Source organism: Microtus pennsylvanicus, chromosome 8, assembly GCF_037038515.1.
Source record: "Microtus pennsylvanicus isolate mMicPen1 chromosome 8, mMicPen1.hap1, whole genome shotgun sequence".
Classification (NCBI taxonomy): Eukaryota; Metazoa; Chordata; class Mammalia; order Rodentia; family Cricetidae; genus Microtus; species Microtus pennsylvanicus.
Genome location: NC_134586.1, coordinates 96,612,770 through 96,621,086, shown reverse-complemented (window position 1 = coordinate 96,621,086; position 8,317 = coordinate 96,612,770). Strand labels below are relative to the sequence as shown.

At 49.0% G+C, this 8,317-nt stretch overlaps 1 protein-coding gene and 1 non-coding gene across 3 annotated transcripts; both read right to left on the bottom strand.

Moving 5' to 3' along the window:
- Positions 1 to 332: 332 nt before the first annotated feature.
- Odc1 (ornithine decarboxylase 1) lies at positions 333 to 6,833 on the bottom strand. 2 transcript variants are annotated; one of them, XM_075984058.1, is made up of 11 exons: positions 6,698 to 6,833; positions 4,450 to 4,550; positions 4,247 to 4,364; positions 3,836 to 4,009; positions 3,557 to 3,729; positions 3,296 to 3,430; positions 3,099 to 3,180; positions 2,839 to 2,922; positions 1,956 to 2,231; positions 1,661 to 1,875; positions 333 to 1,197 (listed from the first exon to the last, which is right to left on the bottom strand). In XM_075984058.1, exons 3-11 carry the CDS (start codon positions 4,346 to 4,348, stop codon positions 1,053 to 1,055), a joined length of 1,386 nt encoding a protein of 461 aa, XP_075840173.1. In that variant the 5' UTR covers positions 4,349 to 4,364; positions 4,450 to 4,550; positions 6,698 to 6,833; the 3' UTR covers positions 333 to 1,052. The 2 variants fall into 2 exon arrangements, with proteins under 2 accessions (XP_075840173.1, XP_075840174.1); XM_075984059.1 differs by lacking the exon at positions 6,698 to 6,833 and having other exon boundaries at positions 904 to 1,197; positions 4,247 to 4,362; positions 4,446 to 4,552.
- LOC142856615 (small nucleolar RNA SNORA42/SNORA80 family) lies at positions 5,559 to 5,692 on the bottom strand. Its single transcript, XR_012911663.1, has one exon. It is a non-coding gene; the product is annotated as a small nucleolar RNA SNORA42/SNORA80 family (small nucleolar RNA).
- Positions 6,834 to 8,317: the final 1,484 nt, after the last annotated feature.

Sequence of the window (8,317 nt, the reverse complement as noted above, 5' to 3'; positions counted from 1 at the left end):
GGAGATGCTTGGCCATGTCTGTGTAGTGGAAACCTTGAAGGCAGCTGATGGTTGGGATTCGCTTACTTGAGTAGAAGGGCACAGGCAGCACAAACTAGCTGGCTTTAGCCCTGTGGGCAACTGCCCCCCCTCCAGGTGCTCACAGGGCTATGGCTTTCAGGCTACACAGAACTTTTTGATGTAGGTCTGTTGTGTAGCCAAAACTGGTCAAGACCCCAGTGCTGGGATTCCAGGCCATGACTATCTCTCCTGAGCTACAGGTTTAAGAGTCTGCCACACTTCACAGGAAATGTGTAAATTGGGTAAAGATTATAAAAGGTCAATGGTCAAGGTAAAGATTTACAACACAGTAGTTGCTGTTGAATTTATTACAGGAAGTTGGTTGTATGATACTTCCAAGTTGTTACTAGGTGGTGATGCAGGCCAAGCCAAGGGTTGAGGAACATTCCGGGTTTCTGCAGTCAAGGTTCAAAGAGCCTAAGATGTGGCCAGGACATCAGGTCAGACGGATGGCATTCCTCAACAACAGGTTCTGGGCACCGACTTCACAGCCAGGTACACACACTCAGGGCTGGCTAAGCAGACTCATGCTGTGTATAGAGGGTGTGGCCTCATCCCATCCACCCTTTCCTTCTCTGCTGTGCTGTGACTACAGCAGCCTGTGCAGGAAGTGTGCACCTTCTTTAAGGGAAACTTGGAAACATTCCCTGATGCCCAATTATTTCAAGACAGTTTATTTCCAAAATGGGTCACAACATTAGCTTTTGGCCCATTCTGCCAAATGTACAAGCTACAAATGCTTGCTTAGCAGCTGAGGGGCACACGTTAGTATCATGTCTAAAAAGTGATAAAAATCCATATAAAACAAATATTCAAAGTTTCCATAGGAACACAGGTAAGTGTGACCCATCTCCTCCTAGCATTCCACACTGCATCCGTGCCAATCCTAATCTTACAAAGACATTCCAAAACTAGCGGTAATTAAGTTAAATGGTCCCCCCAGATCCCTTAATTCAAGCTAAACTTGCAGGTAAGAGCTACAAGAATGGCATCTACACATTGATACTAGTGGAAGCACAGGCTGCTGGGTGACGGTCCATCCCGCTCTCCTGGGCACAAGACATGGGCAGAGTGCCAACATCCTGCTCCTCCACTTCTGGTGGGAAGCCATGGCTCTGGATCTGCTTCATGAGTTGCCTGAAAACAAAGAAGTGGCATATAAAATCCAAGTCCCTCCAAGTCGGAAGCCTCCCAGGGTCTTCTGACAGCACACCCCTGGTCACTACAGCACTAGGAAGCAATTCAATGTACCATTTCCTTAACAGGGAAATCGTGGGTGGCATATGCTAACTTGAATACTCTTAATGTTCTAGTTGCAAAGGGATCTAATTGCTATTAGATCTAAGAACTTTCCCATGAAAAGTCTCAAGACCAGTATTAGAGAATTCTCTTCCATTTGTATTTAATTCAAGGTAAAACAATTTGTTGTCAGTTAGACAAGAACCAAGCTCAAATTCAAGATGCCTTATTGGGTGGGAGACAGGCTAGCTTCAAGTTACAGTTAAGGTCAATCCTCGCCTGATCCTCCTCCCTCAGCCTATAGCTGAACAATCCAGAGATCTATGCTTGGGAGAAACACAGCATGCACAATCGCACTCACCACATTGGCCTCGACATTACATAGTAGATAGAAGGCCTCTGGAACCCATTGAAAGTAGACGCAGCAGCAACAGTGTATGCACCCATGTTCTCAAAGAGCATCCAATCACCCACATGCATTTCAGGCAGGTTACAGCGCTCGACGATCCGATCAAGGCCATCACACGTTGGTCCCCAAATGCTGGACGGGTAATACTTCTCATCTGGCTTGGGTCTCTGTATGAAGACATTGCTCCTCAATATTCCCGAATCCTGTCCCAACACTCTCACTGCTACAGAGCATGCTTAGAACTTACCTTCGGCAGCAGGGCCTTCACATGTGCATGATCATACAGAATGCAGTTAAATGATCCATACACGCCGTCATTCACATAATACATGAAGGTTTGCTCGTTTGACTCATCTTCATCGTCAGAGCCTGTCTGTTCCTTCCATACCATTTTTTTGGCAATGATATTGACTGCCAGTGTGAAAGCTGATGCAACATAGTATCTGCCTGGCTCGGCTATGACTCTTACCCCAGAGTCTGGGGGGAAGTACTTGTCCAGAGCTGGGTTGATCACACTGGTGATCTAAGAGAGAGAAAGGTGTAGCCACTCGTTACTCAGTTTACACAGAAGAGAAAGATCACATTGCTAAAGGACAGGACATGACATGAGCCTGGGAGCCGGCACCAGCAGGTGTCATCATGTAACATCTTATCTCTATGGAAACCAGCCTGCTTCATTTCCCATTCTCTGCTAGGGACTTGTCTCTATCATTTCAAGACACTATGGATACTGTTTTATTAAACAATAGTACAAAATAATAATAGGGGCCACATGCCAAAATAATTGTTTAGAAATGCATGCCAACAAGATAAAAACCCTTCCACTCTGCCTCACGATTGTACAAGCAGCAGCACAAGCTCTAGACAATGGCTTCACTTTCTAAGAGATTGAACATTAAAATATATGGGGGCCAGGGATGAAGGCACAAGCTGAGGCAGGAGGATTCCAAGTTCAGGGCCAGCCTGACTACAAAATGAGATTCTGGCTCAAAACAATAAAGTCAGTGGAAACACAATGCCAGGACATTTACTTTCATGTTTGGCTCCTTTTGGTATCAGTAAACATTTAGATTCTATACTACACCAAAATGGAACTTGCTATGTCTCTATAGGTTAACGCTGCAAATTACCTCTTCAAATTTAAGCTTCGTATCCTCAGATCCAGGAAAGCCACCGCCAATATCAAGCAGATACATGCTGAAACCAACTTCTGTCTAGAACCAAGAAAAATTCAGAAGTCAGACTGCCAGATTCATAACAAGTAATAAAAATGCACACAGCAGATGGGTTTAAATCTGTTATACAGAAAAGACTCCTACAAAAGGCTAATTCTAGATTCAAGAGTAGTTATTCTAGACAGTCCCTCCACTAATGAGTCACATGTACTCACTCCCATATCAAAGACACAGCGGGCATCTGACAGGGCTTGCACGAAGGTCTCAGGATCAGTACATCCACTCCCCACATGGAAACTGAAATCAAAAGAAACAGGATGCTGGTTTTCTCATTAGTTCTCAAAATGAGAAGGGCCCAGAAAACTGGCACTGTCTAATGACTCAGCCGCTAACTATGTCACTGAGATCTCACCTGACACCAATGACATCAATATTTAGTTCTTTTGCCCGTTCCAAGAGAAGTCTGCTGGTTTTGAGTGTGGCACCAAACTTAACACTGAGGCGACAAACTGCTTTGGAATCATCGGTGGCAATCCGCAAAACCAACCTAGACAGAAGTACATCAAATAAGTCCTAGGAATGGGTGCCACCCTGTGGTTTGACTAACCCAGGGTTTAGCCCAGTTCTACGATGTGCAAGGACAGAGTGGCCAGCCTTCGCTCTCAGGACTCACTTTGCCTTTGGATGTGCTCTGGCGACCTTCATCAGCTCAATCTCGCTGTCGAATGTCATCATCTGGACTCCACTGCTGGCAGCATACTTGATCTGAGACACTTGTTTACAAGGATTTGCATAGATAATCCTCTCTGGAGGCACCCCAAGCCCCTGCACCAACTGGATTTCAGTCTGGAAGAAAAGGCAACCATGTTGCGTGTGCCCCACCCTAGCCCATTAATGCTCACTGCCCAAGACACACTGGTGTCTGCCCTGGGGAAAGAAAGAGCAGGCTTACCTTGCTTGCACAGTCAAAACCTGTCCCGACTGCAGCTAGGGTGTTCACTATGGCTCTGCTGTCATTACTTTTGACTGCATAAAAGGGAGTGACGCGGGGAAGAGCTTTTAGCCATCTTAGATGTTTCTTCAGGATGTCTCCCAGGTCCGCAACATAGAAAGCATCCTTGTCATCCTGGAATGAGAGTGGGTTTGGGGACCTCATGAGCAGTCCTGCAGTGCCACCCTAAAAACTCTCTTTTCCTTTCCTTCCTTCATCTGATCCTATTCTTGTTAGCGGTCACTGACACAGCATGACCATCACACTGATGGACAAACCACAGCTAAAGTCTCTGGCAAGACATCAAGACATGCTCACTCCCACTGTGCTAGGAACTCAGCCTAGCGGTGGACAAGGGCTTCTCATACTTACAGAGGAAGAAACTTCATTAATTTTTTGGTCCAGAATGTCCTTAGCTGTAAATCCTTCATCAAGGATGTGACAGTCAAACTCTTCCTTCTTAAAGTTGTTCATGGTTTTCGATGTGCCTCTGAAATAGAGCAAGTGAGGGTGAATTCGCTCACAGCCTTAGCAGTGACTCAACACAAACCCACAAGGATAAACTGAATACTTACACACAAAAAAACTAGAGATGGAATTAAATTATTGCCAGCTCCTCACCAGGCGAGCTATCCAGGAACTCTGAGCGCTGTCTCCTTAGAGTGGTGGAAGCAGTCTATGAACAGAAACACAGACGTTGGTATCTCCCTTGGAATCTTACCATTAAAGGTTAGACACTGCAACAGCATACCAGAGTAAGCGGGCGGAATGAATCGCCCAGGACAGGAAGATCAGTGGGATGGGTGGGAATCCCAGTGCCTAGGTGAGCCACAGTTCCCAAACCCTGCAGATTCCACAATGAACACCACGGCTCTGCTCCATATACATAGGGCATCTCCATCCCTAGCCCTCTTCAAACAGCATGTGGGTTTCAGAAGTTTATCTGCACGTAGACCACTGGCTGTCATTGTTCCTATCTGCTCTATTTCCGAGCCATTCTAGCTCTTCAGAAATTTCAAACGGCATTACAATAATTACACACAGTCCTGTAAACATCATTTTCCACTTGGACTAAGTTACGCTTAATGATTTTTTAGTGAATAATCCACCAACAAATTTCCATAAGGAAACTTCCATGCCATACTGGCATTGGTGGCGCACGCCTTTAATCCCAGCACTCGGGAGGCAGAGGCAGGCGGATCTCTGTGAGTTCGAGACCAGCCTTGTCTACAGAGCTAGTTCCAGGACAGGCTCCAAAGCCACAGAGAAACCCTGTCTCGAAAAACCAGAAAAAAAAAATCCCAGAACTCAGTAAAGTAGAGGCAGCTGGATCTCTGTGAGTTCAAGGCCAGCCTGGTCTACAGAGCTAGTGCTAGGACAGTCTCCAAAGCTATAAAGAAACCCTGTCTCGAAAAAACAAAAAAAGTTCAAATCCACACAGTATATTGTAATAGTTACTGTTATCAGAAATCGGTACTCTATAGAGCCTGTATTGCCTACCAAATGAGCACTCAGTGAATCCAACTGTCCTCAAATGCCTTTCGCTTAGTTATGGATAATAACCATATGGTAGGATTTCTGGCTAACTTTATGAATACTAAAATCATCACACCGAACAATAAAAGTTTGTCTTAGTCTTATGAAACTGACACCAGGCAGGGGCCAGGTAAAGGTTTCTTTTTTCCACTGTACGACCCAATTCAGTGCCAACAGCCTACAGGCACAGAGGCTGGGCAATGGTTAGGAGCCAGTTTGCTCTAGCATGGGACACTATGAGAGGCCCAGGGTGACAAGCCTGCCATAAATCCAAATCCATGCACGGTAAAAACACGCTTTAAGCCTCTCCATTTAATGAGACTTTTTGGCACTGTCAACTTCATTAGTTGCCTAAACCACTCCTAAGTATAGAGACCAGCGCCAGCCAACTCACGTCTGCCTATGCGTATACCACTTACAACTGATGAATAGGCTCGGGGCGGAACTCTGTAATTTTCGGTCTTAAGTATTTTCCAGGCACCCTTCAGGCTTAAACCTGGAAATCTTTCTTTGAGATGCCAATTACTTTTACCTTTCTGCATCTCTTAAAGGTTTTTTTCCTTAATAATTAAATACATAAAATCTGAAAAAATGTTTCCCAACACCTTTTTTTTGCACTGGGCGTAGCTAAGTCATAATTGACTGAATTAACACAAGAGGGTAGGTAAATCTAGTAGAGATACAAGCCAATTAAAACAAAAAGAATTCCACCAGTCAAATTCTGCTCGATCTTAGATTTGAATAAAAACCGCTGCATTCTTTGTCCTCTCACAGACAGGCTCAGCTCCCCACACTTTTGCCAGTTACTGATGATTCTAAGCCGGGCTTCTAAACGTGCACGCCGGCCAGCAGGGAGTCAGACTTTTCCTAAACCACCAAGTCATTCAAGGAGTCCTAATTCCAAGTCACAAACGGTGGGCATCCATCAGCAGTGACTCCCGGACTAAATTTAGGTCTAGCAACTTCTACATCGGGTCATCGACTCTCTGCTCTGTACACGTAGCGAAACTAAAGGCGGCAGGGAACTAACTGCAGGGCGGCCGCGCTCCCCTGCACCTGCCGCGGGGCTTGCCCTCCATCATCGCGCCGGCCGGTGGAGCGCCGAGCCCGGTTGCCGGGAGAACTCCGGAGGTGACGCGAGGGCTAGCAGCCACGGACCGGGAGCATCTGCCTTCCGGGCAGCGGCTAGCAAGGTCACCGGCCCCGGGCCACGTGTCCCCTTGCAGGCGACCGCAGTCGGGGCCTCGCGACACGTGGCGCCACCCAGCCCTCCCGCGTCCCGCTCACCTCACAGCGCACCGACGCCCACGGCCAGCCCCATGGAGACGTCGCTGCCGCCGCCGCCGAACTCCGAGGAGCGTCCGGCCGCTCGCCGCCGCCCCGTCAGCCGCCTCTTCGAGCCCGCCGCAGACGCCGGCCCGAGGTGGCGCCGAGCTGCTGGCTGAGGGCGGGCGGACGGCGGCGGCCGCTGCAGGGACTGACAAAGCCCGACGGCGCGCCGCGCCGCTACTTATACGCTGAGCACGTCGTCATGGAGACGCACCAGCTCAAACCAGCCGCGATCGGTTCCGGCCGGGAGGCGCGGGCGAGGGAGGGGCCGGGGGCTCCGCGGCGGCCAACCCCTGACCGGGTGTGCCTGGGGGCGGGAGGCGCGGGCCGCGCGCGTCAGTGGGGCGGAGCGCCGCGCGTGCCCGCCCACCTGCGCCCCGGGGGTGTGTGGGGAGAGACCTCCGCCCGCGCGCCCCGCCCTGCCCGGCCTCGTGCCGGACACGCCCTGCGGCAGGCCCGCGCACGCGCACCGAGCCACGAGTCCGGCCGGCCTGCTTGCCGCAGGGCCCTCTGGGCAGCGGGCGGGAGCCGGCCGGAGCATGCGCAGGCGCACCTAGTCGACTGCTCTCCCTCCACCGTCTCACCCCCGACTCCCCATGGCCGGATCCAGGCCTGGAAGACTAGCAAAATTCTTTCTCGGTTTTGCCTTCTGCGCGTGGTATTCCCTAGCGGGACAGGCGGGCTCGCGAATGGATGGGCCGTGAGTTGGATGCAGCCCATGTAGACGTCGCGGCGCAAACTGATCCTGTTTCCCGGCCCCGCATGCCTATGCATGGAGCTCAGCACGCTAGCGGTTCTGTAGGCATCTTCCATAGAGGTTAGGCACCAGTTGCCTAATATGCTAAAATATGTCTTCTATCTAAGTAAGAGCTCTACCCAAAAGCGTGTTAGGGGCGAGTTAAGAGGCTGTGGGGTTCTGAGCCACCCACTGCGCCTTGTATTCTATTGGATGGAGTTAGATCAGTAGTCTTTCAGGTTAGCTACAACCAACACGCTTTAGGAAGTCTCAACGACGGATTTGTATCCCCCCCCCCCCCCAGTCACATTGATAGGGAACAAGCGGGACTGATTAGCTACTTACATATTGAGTATCCGCAAAGACAAATAGTACTCCACATTGTTACTAGTATACATTGTTAATGATTTGTTTGTTCTCAGTTAAGACCCCTTTCCAAAGACGGCGTTGGCACACGCCTTTAATCCCAGCATTTGGGATGCAGAGGCAGGTGGTTCTATGTGAGTTCCAAAAGCCAGTCTGGTCTACGGAGTGAGTTCCGGGACCTCTAGGGCTGACACACAGAGAAACTGCTGCCCTTGAAAAAACAAGGAACAGTCCACAAAGAGTTTCCCATCAACCAAGGGCTACATAGTAAGACCCTTCCTCTTTTTTTTTTTTTTTTTACACTGGCTTTTCTACAGATACAGAGGAAATCCACGCTCTATCTCTGCTCTCAAGTTGCTTTGGAGTTTTTTGTTTGTTTGTTTTTGGTTTTTGGAGACAGGGTTTCTCTGTAGCTTTGGAGCCTGTCCTGGAACTAGCTCTTATAGACCAGGCTGGCCTCGAACTCATGAGTCATG

Excerpts from the sequence above, each read along its gene's own strand:
- Odc1 (XM_075984058.1), bottom strand. The coding sequence starts at position 4,348 with ATGAACAACTTTAAGAAGGAAGAGTTTGACTGTCACATCCTTGATGAA. Across the intron at positions 2,232-2,838 it reads CGAAGCTTAAATTTGAAGAG|ATCACCAGTGTGATCAACCC; the intron begins GTAATTTGCAGC and ends TCTCTCTCTTAG. Across the intron at positions 1,198-1,660 it reads GTAATGTCGAGGCCAATGTG|GCAACTCATGAAGCAGATCC; the intron begins GTGAGTGCGATT and ends CTTTGTTTTCAG.